This window comes from Diprion similis, chromosome 6, assembly GCF_021155765.1.
Source record: "Diprion similis isolate iyDipSimi1 chromosome 6, iyDipSimi1.1, whole genome shotgun sequence".
In the NCBI taxonomy this organism is placed as follows: Eukaryota; Metazoa; Arthropoda; class Insecta; order Hymenoptera; family Diprionidae; genus Diprion; species Diprion similis.
Window position 1 is genome coordinate 6,966,857 of NC_060110.1, and position 20,723 is coordinate 6,987,579.

The window sequence follows — 20,723 nt, forward strand, 5'->3', positions numbered from 1 at the left end:
ATTATACTTATTGTTAGACTGCTACACTTTACACATAATATCTAACCCAGTGCCTCCTGATAACTGTGTGAATAACGTATTCACATTAAAGAATGAGCGATACTTCGAATTCCTTAAAAGTATTCTACTCGCGTTATTTACCCCTGGGACTATTTAATTATTAGCAACTCAATGACGAGCCTTGATGTAAATTAATATCTCGAATAACTGTTTTTCCCTAAAACGAATAACTAGGTAGAATGCCGCAAAATTCTTGAACAAAAATAAGTACATCGTTCAGAGGCGAGTCTTGAGGAGCTTGCCTTGCTGTGCTTACTAGTTTATTCCAATCATCGCGATCAGCCACATGATTGCTACCCTCAAAATTAATTATTGGCCCTCGAATTGGATATCCAGTTAGAATGCAGGCTTGTAATACTCCTGTTGTGTTTGCAGGGTTCGTTAACGATCCTATATAAACTCCCCGCTGATCGACTGGGAGGCCTTGTTCAACTCTCTGATCCATGGAGACTGCTAAAACCCATTCTCTGACTTCCTCGCGCTGTTCAGCAGACAAACTTAACGTTGTTGGCAGTGGTACTTCGACAGGAAAGTCTGTGACTTTTAAATCTTCAACATCCAGCAACCCACCGTCGCCTTCTTCAATGCATTCTTCAAGGTCCAGGAAATGGTTGAGAAAAACAAAGGCCTCGCTGTTCAGCCCAGTGGCACGGGCTTCTAATCCAGCTTCATAGTAGCAGCGATCCGCAGGCAGAATGTCTGAATATCGAAGAAGAGATATGCTCACTTTAGTCACCATTCCAGTGAGGGGTGAAAAATTCTTGCAGGCATGTTTCAGTGCCAAATAATGTGCTGCACGAAGAACGCGATCAAACTTTTTTGCCTCCTCTGATGCTGTTGATTCCATGCCCTTGATGAGCCCAAGCAAAACGTTTCGCAGCTGAGCAACACTCTTATAGTCTTCCCTAGAATCCTCGAAGCTAAGGACCAGCTCTGACAAGCGATAATAGAGATTGTAATTTTGGGGAATAGACGGCGCTCCGTATTGCACGTATAGTTGAAGTGCCTGCATGGGAGAACCAGTCTTTAAAAGTTGCGCCGCTCGCTGAGCAATGTACTTATGCAGGAGCTTTGGACTTTGTGAACTTGCTGCCTCAAAAACTTGACTCCATTGACCCTTGCGGGCTAAAATCTCTAGCGCTGCTTCTGCATCAACTTCAACCAGCTGCTCCACATGTCCTTCTCTTATCATAGCCTCTTTGTATTTTTCTTCCAAATAGGACTCTAGCTCTGGTGCTAACTCTTTTACGACACGTCTAGCTCTAGCCCATTCACCGACTATCGCTAATGCATCTACAGCATGCTTAAGCTTGTCAGCTTGCAGAAATACCTGCAATGAGAAAGGTAATAAAACAAAGTTAGGTGATGTACAATTTTAAACTGCACATTAATGTATACGAATAGATGATTGAAAAAGTGGGTGTATTTCGAGTATTTACGATTCAACACCCTATTGTTCAATTGGATTTGAATTTATTCTATTAAAAAATACGTAGATCGAGCTTTATTCAAATATTTATTTTATTAGGATCATTTCCATTTATAGGAAACATTGACATTGAAAATAATGTTTAGTATTTCGCTCAGTGACATTATTTGTGGTGCCTGCGATACCTGAAAAACGGCTCGACCGACTTATTTCAGATTCAGAGACAGTATTCTTGGATAGTTCATTCTCTTTGTTACGATCCCACTATTTAAAAAAAATTATCGAACATTTTTGTCAATTAAATCAAAAATTCGTATATTTCGGAAAAAAAATTGAATTTGAATTTCTAACAGTTGCCACTTTGTTGTTAACTAAAACAACTTCAATCGTGGCAAAGAGGGTAAATTTTCTAACAATGTAAATTAGTTTCCAAATTTGAATCAAATCGTTCTGACATATCGTGGGTATCACAAAATATGTCACTGAGTGAAATGGTTCATGCTATTATCGATAATTATGCTTCCTACTAATTCATTCTAATAAAAAAAAATACCTAAATACAACTTGATTTGCACACAACAAAATTCAATTGAATTGAACAATTGATTGTTGAGATATGAATTCCAAAAATTCACCTATACCCCATTACCATTGTAGTGTATTTAGTGTACCTGTGCAGCAAGGGCATGTTCATTGACTCCGAATAATCTGGTGCCTAAGTCCTCTCCGATTTGAACTGCAGTCTCGAAATCAGCCTGGTGAATGAGAATATTTGCAGCTTGAACAAGTGCAGCCTTTGGTGCATTCGGATCTAATATCAGAACGTCTAGCGCCGCTCGAACTTCTCCAGCCTCCAACCATCTTTGAGCTTCTTCAAGGTTTCCACTACTGTCATTCGCTCCAAGGCCAGAGCTAGCCTGGGTTAATTCACGCCTCAGCGCAGCTTCTTGGCTTGGTAAATATTCCCTGCAGACGCGCATAGCTTCTGACCACATGCCAGCTTTCTGCAAAGCATAGAAGAGAGTTGATTGATCACTGTTCACTGAAATAATTTAAGGCTCGGAAATTTGGATCTGCATTTATCACCTTATAATGATTGATGATGATTTCAGGCTTGTGGGCTCGCAAGAGAAGCGACTCTGCTGCAGCATAGTCCTGTGCCTCTGCCGCATCCGCTGCTTTCGATATCAGGACTTGAGGCAGGCCATCAGGATAATGCGCTTGTGCAACTTCTTCAGCTGCATCCCATTCTCTAGTGTGAATGTACATCTGTACAGCTTCCATTGCTTTACCAGCCAGAACGAATTCTTTTTCTGCCTCAGAAAATCGCCCCTCATCTTCCAGAGCCATTGCGTGTTTATAGTACACTTCTTTCTTCTGATCCGGGGTACCGTATTTAACAATTTCTAAGGCCCAGTCAAATAAGTTTGCCTCACAGGCCAGTTGGAGACATGGATCAAAGTAACCCAAACGCATCAACAGCCTGGCACCTAATTCTGGGGCTAAAGTACGTGTCCACATCAGCGCTACCTACCAAAAAAGAAAACTGTTAAACTTTTCACAACTAAGGATACACGTCGACAATTTGGACCGCATAATCTACCTGCTGCGCAGCCTTTTCTCCAGAGGCTTCTTTAGCCACTCTCAGAGCATCTTCCCACATATTGGCTGCTCGATACGCAGCTACAGCACCTCGCCAATCTCCATTTCCCAGGAAGTGTTCCTCAGCTTCTCTGGGCTTTCCAGCAGCTTCCAGTTCCCTGGCTAAATGAGCGTGGGTAGCTTGGAGGAGCTCAGGTCTGTATTTACGAACCAGCCTGACCATATCCCCTCTATGTCCCTCATGCCGATACATTGCAATTGCAAGGTCAATCTGATTCATTGCAATGTATAGTGATTCTGCTTGCCTCAAGTCTCCAGCTTGCTGCAGCATTTCCACGTGTTTAGAAAGCACTTCATTAGCATCTTCAGAACTCATGTGGTTCATTGCGACTTCATATGCTCTTGTCCAGTCACCAGAATTAATGTGCGTCTCAATTGCTCGCTTGGCTTGACCCGCACGAAGGAATAATGTCTCTGCCATATCCTGATCTCCAATTGAAGCAAAGTATTCTCCTAATCTTGCACACTGATTCTGTATCTCAGCACTATCATTTTCAATTACCTAGAAAGAAACAATTATGAGCACTAATTGTGTGTGAACAACATTCAAACTTATTTTCTGGGTTGAGTGACCTGAAATGTGAATCTTTGCCAAATAAAAGTTGTCTACCTGAACTATTTGTAGAGCCTTTCGCCATTGATGAGCCTTGATGGCAGCATCAAGAGCCAAGGCAGTTTCACCTGATTCAATGAAATGATTAATTGCTGCATCGTAGTGGCCACCAGCAGCCAAATGGTGTCCCCAATCTTGCTCTAAGCTGACTACAGAGTTAGGTTCCACTGTACGAGCCAGTTCTAGTGCTCGAGCAAACACGCCAGCTTGAGCGTAACACTTGATAGCCTTCGATGGCTCACCGGATTTCTCTAAAATTTCACCAGCCAATTCCATAAGATCTGCCCCTTTCAAGGCGCTAATTATATCGGTGACTATGCTGCTGTCCTCTATCAAATCTTCGTTAGCAAGTGCTAATCGTGCAGCTCGCCCAGGACGATGAGCTTGTAAGTAGAGTGAGATGGCCAAGCGAGGATTGTCAGGTTCTATGATCGCCGCAGCCCTTGCCGCCTGCCCACTCTCGAGTAGCCACTTAAAATGATTATCTCGTAACGATTCGAGTCCTGCCCATCCTCTGGCTTGCGCCAAAGTCAAAGCCTCTTCCCAGTGCCAATATTTTTGGTACATCTCCAAAGCTTTGTCTAGTTCATTTTGCTCCAGGTAAATAGCTTCGGCTGTCTTTAGCTCACCATTTAGAATGGCAATTTTGGCCCAGCAGTCTGGGCTACTAAGGGCGTCGTTTCCAGTCTGTGATGAGTACTTCTCCCCAGCGACGACTATCTCTGTTAAAAAATTTGAACAAGCTATGTCGCCTAGTGCTGCGTAGCATCTAGCGGCCACAGATAGCTTCCTAGCAGTCATGGCATTTCTTGCCACATTTTCCCACATGGCTTCAGCTTGTGACCTATCACCAAGCTCTTCCAAAAACAACACAACGCGACCAAAGTCGTTGTCATGAAGTGCTGTGCCAAATTCGATCAATCCTTCGTCAAGAAGATAGCCAATCTGTCCACCAGCTTCCTCAACCATGACTCTGGTCTGGCCATTCTCTCTAACCACATCAACCGCATCCCCTTTGATTGGAATCAAAGTGGCGGCTTCAGGTGCGTCGACGTTGTACCACACTGCAAGTGTTGTTCCAGTCTGAGCTACAGCCACGTCACTGCCGGGTACCCAGGATGCAAAACTTGCCCCAGCAAGCAATAGTGAGCGTCCTCCTTGGTCATCTGTCAACCATAATCGGCCTCTTCTGTCACGTGACAAAAGTCTGTGACCTGTTTCACTCAACTCCAACCAGTCGACCCTTACGTCATGTACAGTGATGCATATAGTGACGTTTGTCACAAGGTCAATGACGCACACAGTTCGGGGATCCAGGAGGTATGCTAATCTTTTGTTGTCAGGCATCCCGGGCATATGTCGTTCGTTTATCCTGATACTGACTACGTGAGGATTTACAGCTTCTGTCCTTACTGCACCCAATATCTCGCTCTGGCCATATTCGACGATTGTCAATTCCCCAGCGCAGAATATTAGACAGACACCGGGATATTCAAGAAAGAATTTTTCGCTACCCCCTTTGTCTTCCCATGGTATTTCGCTAAGCAGATTTAATGCTATATCACTGACCAGGAGAGTTGTAGATGTTCTGGCCACTATGTGGTTATCCTTGCGTCCAAGAACTCTGACATCTTCTATCTCGCTACCTGTTTGCGATCTTATAACAACCGAATGACTGGTTCCATTCAGTGGACGAACTACAACTTGGCTGGGCCCAACGTAGGCCACCTCGTGACTCCCTCTCACGATTGATCGCCGTAAAATGGACTCAAATTGTTCTACGGCTCCACACAAGCCACCCACTACTAGCCTCGATCCATCTCTGCGCCAGGTCAGGGCAGTGACTGTATACAAATTTGGCAATGTTCGAACATTTGCTTCTTCCCATAATCCTCTCCGTGGACTCCAATCTAACAGTCTGATTTTGTCCCAAGAGCCGACAGCCACGCTTTGTCCGCTTGGGCTGCAGCAGGCAACAGTCATTTCTCTTTCTCCCTCTTCTCGACTATAGTCAAAACTCTTCACTTGTTTACCTCTGGGATCATAGAATACTATTCTTTTGTCGCAGCCAGCAGCCAAAATATGTCCTGCAGGCCATGCCAATGCGTAAGCTGGTACTCCATGCGTCAATACTCGGCCTGGAGGCTCCGCTTGACCATCTTCAGCAATATAGTAACGTATGATGCTGCCGTCCACATGACCAGAGAGAAAGCCAGTTCCTTTTACACTGGGTAAATGAAAAATATCAAATTATGGAGATTTGAAAATACTGATATGATAGGTTATTACTTGACAGCAAGTGAAATTGCCATGGAGTCCGACGCGTAGAGAGTGTGACCCTTGTTGGCCTTCAGCATTGCAGCCCGCACTTTTCCATCCGATAAACCTATGATGATTGGGCCCTCAGACGGCCATATTAAGCAAGTTACAGCTGCGCTTTGACCAAATTTGTTACAGATAACTTTCTTCTCGCCCCTGTGGTTTGGAATATCATAAATATAACTCTTTCTAGTGATGATCAGAATATGAAGCGGGAAGATATTGAAATATTTCTACGATACTTGCGATATACATAATGTAACTTACCAATCTTCTCCAATTCTATACACGTAAACTATGTTATCGGATTGTCCAACAGCAATTCTGGTAGAATCCGGAGAAAAGGCAATGCCTTTTATAATGTAACTTTTTTTACCGTACTTGAAATATCCAAAAAAATTATTCCAAATATTAGCATTACAGTGAGACTGTTAGTATCATATAGAAGGTAGTTATCAAATATTCTTCAACTCACTTTAGGGTCTATAGGCTTGGTGGAAAATCTATCCTTTTTTACTCCTTTTTCATCGAATAGATATATTGATCTATCAGATGAGGCAACGGCGAGTCTTAAATTATTGGGTGACCATACAATAGCAGCGACTCTATTTTCACTGTCCTGGTTGAAAAATACACCATGTTCATTACAGTGTACATATTAATGTCAACAGCTAGTGCAAATGTCGGAGGAAACTCACTTGTGCAGGTAAAAGTGATCCCAAATATTTCAGCAACATGTTTGTATGAAAAATAAATTTTTATCTTATTGAGAATGAAATTCTCAAGTTATTGAAACTTAAATGATCTTTATTTTCACATTAAAATAGGCTTCATAGGGGAATCATTCAACAGGCCTTCATGGTATGTACATGTTGTCTCCATAGCAACGCACCTGCCTGTTAAGGCAAACTACCAATGAATTGGCACTGAGGTGTGATTTAGAAAACTTTTAAAATCGATTTCATAAGATTAGACGTAATACAGATAATGAAATTTCTTATTCACCCACTCCATTCCATACATGAATTAACAACTCCACAACCAATCCAGGATTGCATAGGCGAAATAAATTTTTTTTTTTTTTTCAACATCATATCATATATATTATAAACAATTTTACAGTGATAAAAGAATGTATTTAAGATAATTGAGATACAATTGGTTGCTTATTAGCCACAACAAAATTTGTAATTGTCATGTAACTACAATGCTTTTTGTACAACGTAAATATTATGTTGCATAATCTATTTTGTTTAAAAATTCACAAGTTGAGGGAATATATTATACAATTCTATCTAACTAAAATGATATAAACAAGACAGTGTAGAGATTCCGAATGTATGCCAATTTCAAGATATGCATTATATCTACAAGGTTGCCATTGGAGGCCTCGCACTGACAATGAGTGTAACCACACTTGAGCTTTCACATGCTATTGATGCGTCTATGTTGAGTGAAGCTTTTTATATGCAGCCCTACAACTCTCCCATAGATGCCACCAGATATTACCTCCATACTTCAATATATGTACCGCATAAACTCAACAGAACTTAAACTTTTCTTGTCATTGCAATGAAGTTAATACAAGATATGTAATAATCCAGTACAGTTGTAGTTGATCACAATTTCACAATATTTTTATATTATTTTGTTCGTTTTAACATTCAGCATTTAAAATAGAATCTGTACTTGTTTCACATGTACATCAACTAGCCAGAATAGAGTTACTCATTATCGTCAAAGCAAATATTTTACAACGGCAATTTTTTCCCAGAAAATTTTTCATGCAAGGTAAAACGGATTCAATCATTTACAGGAGAATTAGGTTTGGAATATTACATATTTACATAATACTTATTAAATATCGCTACCCGTGGCAGAAGTAACTAATATTCTCATAACATAAACCGGAGGCCATAAATTAATTAGAAACTGCACAGCATTTTGACAGCCATAATATCAACGTCATCATTATTACTATAAAATGTTCCCATTAATTACCCGACACATCATACTAAGAATAATATAAAGATAAAAAAATCAGACGAAACATCAGATTTCAAAGTTGCAGTATTCATCCTTGTCGATAAATGGATCTCTGGTAAAATATGAGTAAATCAGGTATACTGAAGAGACAATATGGAAAGGTCTTACCTTCAATAAGAACAGTCAACTCAATGGTAGGCAAGGTATAAAATTGAGGAGTACTTTTTGTTTTTCATAATCAGGAATGTTTTGAAATTATAAGTTTCCATTTCTTCTTTTGTTCAAGAATCACTTCACTAGCTAACCCACTCTTCATGGCTCCAAACTTTTGAAGTAATGCATAATTATACCTTTGGGATAATTGTATCCATAATATGTGATCCCAAAAAGAAAAAAGACTAAAAGAAAATGCAATAGAAAATGCTAGAAATGCGGTAGGCAAACTTTGCCTGCAAATAGCTCGGAGATAACGGTTATCCATAGTGCGAGGACAAACATTATGTAAGAAATTCCGACTTGATGGGAATTCGGTAACTGATATGGCTGACCGCCAATTTCATCCACATGGAAACCCATTGGGAAGATCACTGCCGCCAAGCAGAATAGTACCACTGCAAAATATAAGTTATTCGACTGTAGCTACAATTTTTGTCACTACAGACTATCCGTGAAAAGATTTAAATATGGTTGTTTTTTCAACAATATTACTGTAAAATAGCTCAAAAATACACTGAGAAATCAAGATTAATTAGTGGCAAATTATCTAAATATTTTGCTAACACCCACTTGGAAAGTTCAATTTTCAAAACCAGTGCTGTATGCGTAAAGTTTATGATTATCATAGAGTAAGAAGCGTAAACATTATTTACTGGCTGAAAATCCAACCCATCTGGCATAAGGAATGACGTTGCGGTCCCAATGAGAACTGGCGAGGAGTATAATAGTAGTTGTTATCAGAATACACCCTATGGATATACACACTAGTGCAAGTAGCCATTCAAGCTGAAGGTCGGGAGGATAGCATACTTGGGGTCGGTTGTACAGCGTCATACATGACCACATCAATCCGAGTCTGGTGTCACCTGAAAAGTCATGGCATATTTTATAGTCGGGACATTATTATTAATACATAATAATTTTAAGGACATTAAATTTTGTTTCATCACTAATTTGATTTCAAAATTGACAAAACATGCGAATAGAGGATAATATCATGTTGGAGTAACTCTTGATTAATACAAACCTCCAACATCGGTGATAATCCAATCAGGCATGGCCAGACTGACAATTGCGAACATGTCAGCTGCCAAAAACAAAGTTCCCGATATAATAGTCAGTTTATCCATTGTGTTATACTGTTCCACAATGTTTTATGTTTGTTTTCATGCGAGATATGAACTTTAGGCTACCTTGCACGATTTCACCATTATTTTTCTTTTTTCCTCGTCAATCAATTTCGTGTCACTTATTCTCTTTAACCAGTATTTCCAATGCGATTTCATAGGTCAGTTCGTATCTTGACAGATATTATCTGTCTTGTTTTTCATTATCTCACTGATCAAGATTTTTGTTTTTATGTCGATTATTGTCTGATGCGTCGTGTTATGAAAGTATACAATAAAGTATACTCAGCTCAAATTTTCTGGATACCCTTGTCAATGCCTCCATTGCAGGTACTTTCTGTGTTCTTCAATCCAAAAAATAAACCAAGATATACATTACGGATCTTAGGAATAGAATAGGTATACATCAATTCAAAGGTGCGTTCCGATATTGCCTTCCAGTGCTGCCAGTGATCCTTTATCTCTTTTGCTCTGTCGAGTTTGTGAGTAGCTCCTGCCTCTGTCCTAGGGAGTTTTTAGCCAGAAAAGAAAAGCTCGTGAACTCTGACTCGAGTCCTCAAATTCTGACGTGTTTTGGAACACGGAAGCTGATACAAATGTGAAACAGCCTGTGTGCGAAACAAATCATATAGACGAACCATGGAATTAGTAAACTTGAGACAACGAAGCCTTGCAACACGGAGCAACATAAAGTGGTGCAGCGATGAACGGGGGCGAATCAATGAATTGCAAATGTCAAGTCAAACGTCAGATTCAGCCAAGTTGAGCCAAGTTAAAGGCGGCAATTGAACGTATTTGATAAAATCGAAAGAAGCCCCAAAAGGATTTGAGAAAATAATTGAACTCGTGAGAATAGGAAAGTATCCGCCGACCAGAGAGTGTCGCAGCGTTCAAAGTGACCTGTACAGTAATTACCGAGGAATCAATCCCTACCAATATATTTTATACGATCTGCATAAGTTTTATACGAATATAATATAAAATATACAACCTAAATAAGGTTAGCAACATGGAATTTGAGGACGACTTTTTCTTCGAGGAGGATAAAATGTTGGTTTACTTATTACAAAAAATACACATCGCTTGTGTGTGTCTGCTCTATCATGCTTTACCTTATTTTAATTACATTTTATCTCTGTTTCTTGTATTCATTTATGCATGCTCAACCACTGTCACCGTTCGGTGGCACAGTCTAACGAACAGCTTCTTATCGCCTTCAGACACAATACCTTCCACCAATGCAAATGGAGTCAACGAAGATCTCGGTATTTCTTTAACAGCTCTGCCTCGGGCTAACATCGAACTGCATCAGCTGACCATGATGGAAGACCGCATGTATGCTATTTATTTTTATTATATTAAATTTAAATGAGTTTGTTTACGTCAAAGATGTGTATGATACGTAAAATGAGAAATTGTTTTTGAAGCGACTATTTCTAGTTTTAAATATCTGGTTTTACGTCCCTCTGTGTGTGTGTGTGCGTGTGCAGCGAGAGGGGGGGGGGAGGTATGTGTGTTAGCGCACACATGTGTGGTTGAAAAACATTTCTTTTCAAATCCATTTCAACCAGTTCAAGAGTTAGGCTTCAAATCTCAAAGGAATTCTTGTTTTACTGTATCTTGCACTATTTTCTTATTGCTTGCTGCATCGGAGTTAGTCCAGACATAGAACTGGTCGCACGAGACAGAGTCGCCACTGTCACCCAGCTGCCTAGCAGCCAACTGTAAGTTTTATGTGTTTGGTTGGATCTAATATTGCGTATTTATTTGTCTTATTCTTTTATGCTGCGAACTGTAAATCTGCATCTGCAATTGACATACATGTACGCCCAATGCTCTTTTGTGAAAAGACTTGTACTTACGCCCACATTACATCGAATAATGACATTGTAATAATTATATTAAATCTCTTCTTGTCTTTATTAACACTACTGTCGTTCAAATAGGGGGATGACCATAACGTCGGGGAATGTCGTGATTCAGAAAGACAGCAGCAATTTAATCGGGATCAGCATTGGAGGTGGAGCTCCACTTTGCCCTTGTCTTTACATTGTCCAAGTGTTTGACAACACGCCAGCTGCTGCAGAAGGTACGCTGCAATCCGGTGACGAACTTGTTGCAGTTAATGGGGCCTCTGTTAAGGGAAAGACCAAAGTTGAAGTGGCAAAAATGATTCAGGCTTGTGATGGACAAGTCAGCATCAATTACAACAAACTCCATGCTGACCCAAGGCAAGGACGATCCCTTGATATCGCTCTGAAAAAGGTGAAATTGTCATTTTAAATTTGCACTTGAAGTAATCACATAAGTACTCTGCTTCTGTGTGGTTGAGAGGGTCAGGTTGTTTTTTTCATCGTTCATAGAACGAACACAGTCTCAACTTGCAATTTGACTGTTTGATATTTCAATTTCATTTTAATATTTGGGTTTATGGTATTGGCTGCAAACGTTTATAATTCAATTTTTTTGAGAGGGATTTTCGGTCATTTAAGGTCAAGCACAGACTGGTCGAGGGAATGGGGAGTGCCACAGCAGATGCCTTGGGCTTGTCCCGAGCTATATTATGCAATGATGCGTTGGTTCAACGATTGGCTGCTCTGCAACGGACTGAAAATTTATACAGAGGTTTAGTGGTCCATGCAAAAGCCACTCTACGAGCTTTTTTCGATCTCACTCAAGTATATAAAGGTATAATGAAGTCGTCAATATGATATGAAGATAGCTTTTGCCTAATATTGCTCACGTTTGAATCGAATGATATTCTGAATTGTTAAAAAAATTACCAAAATTGAGTGCATCGTTTTTTTTAAGACATGTACTTCAATCATTACAGCATTTGGTGATGCTTTTGCGGCCATTGGGGTAAGGGAGCCTCAACCACGTGCGAGCGAAGCGTTCAGGCAATTCGGTGAACAACATAGACAGATGGAAAAGTTCGGAGTAGCGATGCTAAAAGCGGTGAAACCCATTTTGAGTGACCTTGGAACATATCTTCATAAAGCCATTCCGGACACGAGATTAACGATCAGTAAATACGCGGACGCCAAATTCGAGTACCTCTCTTATTGCCTGAAAGTTAAAGAGTTAGACGACGAGGAGCAGAGTTACGCAGCGCTCCAGGAGCCGCTGTACCGTGTAGAGACCGGCAACTATGAATATCGACTTGTTTTGCGATGCCGACAGGAGGCGAGATCGAAATTCGCTAAGCTCAGGTCCGATGTTCTCGTGAAACTCGAATTGCTCGATAATAAACACGTTCAAGACGTCGTATGGCAGCTGCAAAAGTTTGCCTCTGGATTAGCTAAGTGTCACGCTGAAAGCAGGGACCTCCTATCAGAGTCTACCTTGTTTCCCGTCGAGGTCGACCTATCGCGATCGGCATTTCAGTACAAAACTACAGGACCGCTTCAGTCTTCGGTGGATAGTGAAGACGGGGATGATGAAGAAGACGCGAAAGCGAATGAAAATGACGAAACACCGATGCTAGATATCCAGGAAACTGTACTCTTGTCCACAGAGCCAAACCAGTTCTAGCGATATCTCAAAAACCAATGAGAATTACGCGTACTCTTTAGATCCTTTTATTCTATTACTTTGTTGCATAAGCTATCACTTAAAAGTAAATGAAGTTCAGACAAGTCCCGGCAGTTGTTACACTTTTATTCGGTATGTAGCTCGAGTCATACGGTTTGTCTTATTTGTTTACAGACGATTCAAAGAGATTGCCAACGAAAAAGGTAAATTATAATTTATACCATAAAAAAACTACAGATTTCTGTAGAATTCCGTCTCTCAGCTTGCTTAAATTTAGCGTAGGAATAGCTTTTTTAATTTCCTTTAGTTTCATGAATTGTAGTCTTTAAGACTAGTCATTCACAAAACTGAAAAACAAGCTCTTAGGTGTAACTTTTCTGTTGTTTTTCTTTCTGGTACCAAATATTTTCTTGAATACTGGTACTGAGTATCAGTGAGAAAGTTTTTGCACAGTTGACATTAAATTGATGAAATCGTTACATTACTTTCAGACAGTATTGACGTAAAGCTAAATATAATCCCACGTTTCATTTTACTTGATTACTTATCAAGAATTACCGCGACGTATTGATTATTAATTTATTCGAAGCTCTTAAATTTCGTGTGTGATTAAAATAAGATTATAATAAAAGTAAAATACTAGTAAAAGAAGGACATTAATGAGGGAAAGTGATGAATTTTCTACATTCGTTTCGTATGGAAGCTAGTCAAAAATAAAATGATTTACTTTTGGAGCCGACTGTTACTTCGACTTTCAAGTGTAACGAGAATCACGTGTTCTCATTTTCCATCGCTTCTTTTTTCCGGTAGTATGTATGAGTATATACATACATACATTCGTGACAGCATGTACATTTAGTGAGATGAAATTTGAAGAGGCCGTGATTAACTCCAGGGATAGTCTGCATTGGGTAGATACGGCAAAAAATATATCACACCACCAGCATACGTATATGCAGAAGTGTACATCCTTGCGCGGCAACATGTATATTCAACAATTATTTATAGCAAAGAGTAAGACCAATAAAGCATAAATTGATGAAAAACAGTTTGGAGCGTAGTTAATGGTCGGGTGGCTCGGTTCGTTTCTTGGCCAGTGTGTTGGCCGTTTTCGTGTGGGTGCTGTATCAATGGATTTTATTAGTATTGGAGGGGGTGTGTGGGTAGTTTGTCTGTCTGTCCGTCTGTCTTCCTTTCGTCCATCCGCGAAAGAGATTCTCACTACGGTACAAACACGCGCCGACGTTCTACTCGCGCGCATCGTATTGCCGAGGAGCTTCAATCATTACTATATCGGAAGCGAATTAATCGATCAATACCAATATATCAAACTTTGAATTTCCATTTGCACAAATTTCACTCTCCCAAAGTGCGCTTTGAGCAATTATATTTCTCTATTTCGTCGGGTCTTGGAAGATGAATCTGCTGCTCACCTTGTATTTGTATGCGTAAATGAGTAAAATAATAGTAAAATGACAACGAACGGAAAAGAAAATCAGAATTAACAAACCAGAAACAAGTCGCACTTTGTTATATACATTTGTTTGCTTCTCGGGTTCTAAATAGTTTCAAGAAAAGATACCTACTTGGATTTCCATCATTTTCTGGTTTGGGTTCGTCCTGATCTGGTGACTGGAAAAAGAGAAAAATTACGGAGTAATCTGCAATCCGATGGCGTCCCGATGACGCGTCATTTGGTAAGAAATTATATATAATTATAAATCATGCACCATATATAGCTACAGTATTTACAATAATAAATGAATGTTCAATAATTTTATCCATTTTGTATGTACGTCTTTCAGTTCACTTTCATTCTAACACGACTGCATTCAACAGGTTGAAACTTATAATTCAAGTACAGAAAACTTGAACATTTTCGAAGTATAGTAGTTTAAATACATTTCTTCTAATGGCATTAAATGCAAATCGTAAGAAACTTTGGTCATATAGAAATAAAAATACGTGAAGACTAATTTCGCGACAAGGCAAAGTTCAGCGTAACGTAACTTCAAACTAGTAGCTGCACGGCACAAAATTCCGTTGAAAATAAGAACGGAGTTTAAATTTATACTTATATTGGAAGTGCCGGCGTGTGTCGACAATCCGGCGATTCGGTTCGTGCAGATCGGACGAAAGTAATAGCAGTTTTTTACTATCGCCCGTATACAGGCATACATATAATATACACATGTAGATACGTGCGATTTACTCGCGTTTTTACTATCAATTTCTCCTACCACTTGAGACCGTAAACTGAATCTCTTCATCGTCATAGAAATAGGTATAAAAATTTCAAATTAGCCAGACTCCAGGCGCCTGGAGCAACAGACCCCACGCGCTCGTTTATTGTACTCTGAAATGTCAAATGTTTAGATACATGACATATACCTATATTACACAAAATTACAGTTATACAAATCACGTATATAGCACGCGTACGCAGCTTCTCCCGACTCATAAATGAAATAAAAAATAACGGTATAGTATATGTAGATCGGATGTAGACATACGTATACGCCGTTCTCGTACGAGTATACCTATGTATGCATAGTATATAATCTATACCTATGCTTGCGGAACACGTGCGATCCTCAGGATCATCAGTAAAATTAAAAGATTGCCTCATCGGTGAATAATTAATTCTATTGCACACATGTACATTTGTAGGTATGTATGTACATACGTGCATTATACGTTTACTCGGTTGTAAAATTAGCGTGACCAAAATTCATGACTTATAAAAAAGCGACAAAGTTAAAATAAAAAAAATATCTGTAATGGCAAAAATGATTATTTATTAATAACTGAAAGAATAAATACCATCTAAATTCGTATGTTTCGCGTTCAAATAAAAACACAGGCTTGTTGGCATATATATGTATACACACACACACACACACACACAAATATATATATATTATAATGCACGTTGAACGCATGCGATATACCTTTATAAGTGATTACGCTGGCGGCGACAGAATGCTCGTGGAGAGAGAGTTAAGAGTTGGTTTGTCGTTATTACAGTAAGATAAATAGATATAGATAGCTGAGAGGTGTATTTAACGTGGGATGAGCGCGGAGGAGGGTATCCACCACCATATTTGGAGGATGGTTTCATCCCGCGCCCCGCGTGGGTGCCGCACGGCTCCCACCGCCTCGATCTTCGCTCACCAGTTCGATCTTTCCTTCTTATTACTATGCACACACGAATTAAAGTTGTCAGCGGATGCCACATGTACGTATGTATCGTGTCGCTCAACTTTACCTGCAGGATTCATCTGTAAAAATTTTGTCCCTATATTTTAAATAATTTCCGCCGACTCATATAATTTTACCATGGATACTAATATACTCGTACAAGTATGATATATACTATTACATTGTATTTGTATCGCGAATTCGTCATCTGTAATTGAATTATTATACTATCGCAATGATATCGATCTCTTAACTCGTATTACCCGCGTCTTTACGCCTAGTCTTTATGCACACCGTTCAACACCTGCGTTAACTAACCACGGCACATAAGGCGACAGCGTTTTTGAGATTGCGTAATTTCTTTACTAGCGGAACTTTTATGAATAAAGATTATTTTTTGAAGTAGGTCGATAAGGGTGTAATCGCAAAAATATGGGGTATTCTGGTCTAGAGGTCTGGTTTTCGGGCGTTTTTTCGGGTTTAAGTTATGGTAAAAAAAGTTATGGACCTCTAAATACGGCCGCGACAAAAAAAAACGGTTGAGGTAAGCGACACGATTCCAGTGCTCCCATTCATCCAGAACAGAAAAACAACGACCTTTCTTTAATTAGTAAAGATATCGCTACAGCCTGTACCAAGAGGAAAAAAATGTTTAAAAACGGCGACTGTTTGAAAGAAAAATTAGTTATTTCTCTATTTTTTCGATATTCTTCAATTTTTTTTAAATAGTTGTGATAATAATTTCGCCATGCCCGTGGTAGGGGCTGCAGAGGGATATATACTGCAGATTCATACCAAATTTAAATTTAATTAATAGTATAGACTTCAATATTTGATGTCAACCAGTTTGAAAAATGTAGTTTTGAAATGAATGCATTTAAAGTTTTGACCTCGGTTTTGACGCTTATGTATAGTGTTTGTATAGTGAAAGATTATATAAAAGTTTTTCAAGATCCTGTGAAATCACAATAAACCTGTGAAATTTCTTTCAAACTGCATTCACATTCCCGTATTTCAGCAAAATTCGCAGGGTTAGAATCCATTGTAAGTTTAATTTTTCTTGTATCCCACTTACAATTAAGCAGCTCGAAAGGCGGTGTCGTCATCGACTGTAATGATCGACTGGATTGCTAATCGAAGTTGGAATAGTACTGGTAGTAAAATTGTGGGCAATGCTAAATACGATTATCCTTTCATGAAACGAATAATTTTCCAGATGCGGACTTGCATTTCGCGGTGGGGCGGCTGGTGGGTAGCAGTCTTGCTTTCACTTCCGTTTCTGCAATCGCGTACTCGCGGAGACTCGCAGAATGGCTCAGGGTCCCCACATGACCACGGCTTGCGGCCCGCCGAGTCTTGGTTGTCGGTGCTGCTCCCCGAGTCGACGGATAACGCGCTGGACCCGCCGCCCGAAGAGCGCGAGGAAACGCGGCTTCTCGCCCTGCTAGGAGCAGATTATGATGCGGAATTCATGTCAAACTCGCGACCGAATGCGACGGCGCGTCTCTCCTGGGAATTTCCATTCCGCGCTGATCATCGGGGACGTCTCGTTCCGACGGGAGATATGCCAGAAGCCTTGCAAGCTCTGCACTTGGGGTAAATAGCGGGATGAAAAATGCCTGGTCTGTACGGGTAATTCTCGCTCAAATTCGAAGGATTCTGAATTTTCACTATCAGATGTGATTCAGAAATTTTCTTCTTTATTGCTAAATTAATTTTTTAACTGCCCGTTTTTCTGCCTTCAAAGAGAACGGGAGGTTATTTTATTCACCCCGAAAATAAAAAGATTTCACTAGATCTCCACGTTTTCAAGCTTAGAGAATCACATCCAATCAATTTCAAATGGACGTGTGTATGTGACGATATGTCGAGACCGAGTTACCAGAATCGAATGATTTTGATCTCAATCAACACGGTTTTGCCAAACTTAGAATTAATTAGTTTTGGCTTTAATCGGTTCAGTACTTTTTTAATTATTTAAATAACAACATCCAAAGAATAAAATATAAATGATGATATCTTGAGAATGGATAAATGGACTCGAATGAAAATTGGTACCGCAAGGTTTTTTTGGTTTGCTGCTCCCGAATCTCAGGTTAGATGTGCAAAATGTACATTTGACGTATTCGATATGCTGACGATGAGAAAAAGAAATTAAAAACATTTGGAGTTTGATGAAAATTGGTAATCGAAGATTCGTTGGGTAGCTGATCACGAATCTGATGTCAGATTCGCGAAATTCTCGATTCCAATGTGGTGGAAAAACATCTAAAGATATTCGGAGTTTGGTAGAAATTAGTCGGGGGAGGTTTTTTGGGTCACTGATAACGAATCCAAGGTCAGACTTGCAAAATTTGTAAAGGCGGATCCATTATTGTGGCTCAAAATAAAAAAAAACGTGTAATTTTCGTGTAATATGGTATCCGAGAGTTTCAAATCGTTCATCACGAATCTGAATTTCTAGTTAGAAATTCGAATTGGATATTAACATTTTTGTTCTGTGAACTTGGAACCTGTAGTGTGAAAACGGAAAGTTCAAGGACTGGCTCACGGCCAGCCTAAGGCCGCTTGTTCAACGTAAAACTATATTACGAAGCGTTTTTTCTTGTGTGCACCCACTGATTTTTATTAGTCCCTTATCAAAAATTTGTAAGAATAATCAGTTAACAATTCATCACATTTTCTTCTTGAAAGATAACTCAGTTTGAGATAACAATCACCGAGATTTAAAATATTCAATTTTTCTTACTGTTGAGAAACAGAAATAATTATAATTCTGATCGTAATCAATAATGGGAAATTATTGATTTCAAACACGAAATTAGAAATTGCCAAAATATCCGATTTTTTATTTAGAGGTTTTTCTTTAAAAAAAAAAAAAAAAATTAATTAAAATGCGAAAATTTTTATTCCTGCTTCAGTGTGAGAAAATTTTTTGTTCATTTGCTATTAATTTCTTCGTTAAGACCTTCTGGAATGAAGCTGACCATTGCACACAGACTTTCCAAATATATCAGTTAAATTTATTTCCGACGGAAGTGAAAATTCAAAACATATCCATAATCGAAAAAAACTCCCATTTTTCAATTTATGAAAAATTTTATTTGAGTTTAGCGCAACCAATTACAATAAGAGCCGGCGGAAGTTAATTTTACTATCATATTTGGAAATTTTGTATGCAATAGTCAGTTTCATTTGAGAAGGGCTTAATTAATGATGAATTGAGAAAAAAAAAACAGTTCATATTGAATTGTGGGTGAAGATTTTTGTTTTTCAACCTACTGAATTGTTCTAAAAAAGAATATCTGAATAGAAAATTGTGTATTTCAGGAACATTGAATTTTGTCTTCATATTAAAAAATCTCCCGACATTGTTGACGAACGAAAGTTTGAGTGTGTACATTTATTTCTACACGCTTCTTTTTTCAGAGCGAGTTATGTTTGAGAGAAAAAAGTGGGTAATTTGGCTGACCTTGATGAGTCAGCCTAGGAACTTCCCACTTGGATATGCATTTGAAGGTCGTAAAATATAAACAAATGAATCTTTTATGTTATTTTATCATAACTATTTTCATTTAAATAGTAGAAAAATTATTGTATTAATTTTCATTTGAATCCTTTCATTTTTTCTGTAGACATAATTTTTATTTTATTTTTAGTGATGTTGTTATTTAAATAACTTGAAATGTATTGAACCGATCAAAGCTGAAATCTAATTACTTCTACGTTTGGAAAATCCGAAAATTCCAAATCCTTTCGACTTGAGTAAGAATTACTCTTATGTAAAGGTTCGAAATTCAATGTATAAGTAGGAGACAATTTTTTCTTAGCTACGTGAGATTGCCCGATGGGTCTCGACTGAGGACTCGCGTTTCTGAAAAGCTGAAGAGGAAGCTGAGGCGGTTGCTGTGGGCATATACGTCTTGTCCGGTCCAATGGAGGTGGAAAGATCTTGGAATAAGATTTTGGCCTCGCTGGTTGAAACAGGGAAGATGCTCGCAGGGGAAGGGAATTTCTTGCAGCGTTCCTCCTGGCATGAAATGCCGCCCTTCCAATACGAATTACAAAAAGTTCCTTAGGTGGCACTGTCTACGGGAAGGCGAATGCAAGTGGCGGCCTGTTGAGTATCCAGTCATCACGCAGTGTGCCTGTTCCTGTTCTCACGTGATTCATTTCAAGAGCGCTGATACAACTCAGGTGTAATTATTGCCAACTGAGCCAAGACTAGATACTGGATAGAAATGACGTAAGTCAGTCCGAATTTGATGAGGATTTGAGTAGAATTTTATGAGCCGATAAAGTCATAAGGAAAGATTCACGCCATGCTCTGTTATGTTTTTTTTCTCAATATTGGTCGGTAAGAAACGGAGTTTAATTTGAATTCATTTTAACATTCAAGCTGTGTAAGTAAGTTTAAGGCATTCTAACAAAGTTGGTTTTTATTTTTATACATTATAAATATTCGTCAGTCGTTTGGGGGCTCAAACTTCATGAATTTTATACTTACCATCCTTTGTGATGTTTTGGTAAGCTCAGATCTTATAGTAAAGTAGAGAGAGGTAGAGACTGGAATGAA

At 39.0% G+C, this 20,723-nt stretch overlaps 4 protein-coding genes across 12 annotated transcripts; 2 read left to right on the plus strand and 2 right to left on the minus strand.

Annotated features, from left to right (window-relative positions):
- Positions 1 to 47: 47 nt before the first annotated feature.
- Positions 48 to 6,856, minus strand: LOC124406676 (intraflagellar transport protein 172 homolog). Its single transcript, XM_046882193.1, has 9 exons — positions 6,782 to 6,856; positions 6,559 to 6,702; positions 6,351 to 6,463; positions 6,054 to 6,239; positions 3,762 to 5,991; positions 3,093 to 3,653; positions 2,576 to 3,019; positions 2,161 to 2,493; positions 48 to 1,390 (listed from the first exon to the last, which is right to left on the minus strand). The coding sequence occupies exons 1-9, from the start codon at positions 6,818 to 6,820 to the stop codon at positions 218 to 220; spliced, it is 5,223 nt and encodes a 1,740-aa protein (XP_046738149.1). The 5' UTR covers positions 6,821 to 6,856; the 3' UTR covers positions 48 to 217.
- Positions 6,857 to 7,142: 286 nt separating this feature from the next.
- Positions 7,143 to 9,658, minus strand: LOC124406674 (uncharacterized protein C16orf52 homolog A). The gene is made up of 3 exons (XM_046882190.1): positions 9,313 to 9,658; positions 8,939 to 9,151; positions 7,143 to 8,680 (listed from the first exon to the last, which is right to left on the minus strand). The coding sequence occupies exons 1-3, from the start codon at positions 9,413 to 9,415 to the stop codon at positions 8,493 to 8,495; spliced, it is 504 nt and encodes a 167-aa protein (XP_046738146.1). The 5' UTR covers positions 9,416 to 9,658; the 3' UTR covers positions 7,143 to 8,492.
- LOC124406665 (PRKCA-binding protein) lies at positions 9,109 to 13,994 on the plus strand. Of its 7 annotated transcripts, none has more exons than XM_046882170.1 (6): positions 9,109 to 9,176; positions 10,633 to 10,747; positions 11,071 to 11,136; positions 11,359 to 11,677; positions 11,905 to 12,100; positions 12,246 to 13,994. In XM_046882170.1, exons 1-6 carry the CDS (start codon positions 9,122 to 9,124, stop codon positions 12,944 to 12,946), a joined length of 1,452 nt encoding a protein of 483 aa, XP_046738126.1. In that variant the 5' UTR covers positions 9,109 to 9,121; the 3' UTR covers positions 12,947 to 13,994. The 7 variants fall into 7 exon arrangements, with proteins under 7 accessions (XP_046738126.1, XP_046738125.1, XP_046738128.1 ...); XM_046882169.1 differs by lacking the exon at positions 9,109 to 9,176 and adding an exon at positions 10,131 to 10,462 and having other exon boundaries at positions 10,604 to 10,747; XM_046882172.1 differs by lacking the exon at positions 9,109 to 9,176 and adding an exon at positions 10,131 to 10,462.
- A 112-nt stretch (positions 13,995 to 14,106) lies between these two features.
- Positions 14,107 to 20,722, plus strand: LOC124406672 (noggin-2-like). 3 transcript variants are annotated; one of them, XM_046882185.1, is made up of 3 exons: positions 14,107 to 14,643; positions 17,364 to 17,743; positions 19,960 to 20,722. In XM_046882185.1, exons 1-3 carry the CDS (start codon positions 14,629 to 14,631, stop codon positions 20,348 to 20,350), a joined length of 786 nt encoding a protein of 261 aa, XP_046738141.1. In that variant the 5' UTR covers positions 14,107 to 14,628; the 3' UTR covers positions 20,351 to 20,722. The 3 variants fall into 3 exon arrangements, with proteins under 3 accessions (XP_046738141.1, XP_046738144.1, XP_046738143.1); XM_046882188.1 differs by having other exon boundaries at positions 19,978 to 20,722; XM_046882187.1 differs by lacking the exon at positions 14,107 to 14,643 and adding an exon at positions 17,184 to 17,301.
- The last annotated feature ends 1 nt before the right edge of the window (position 20,723 follows it).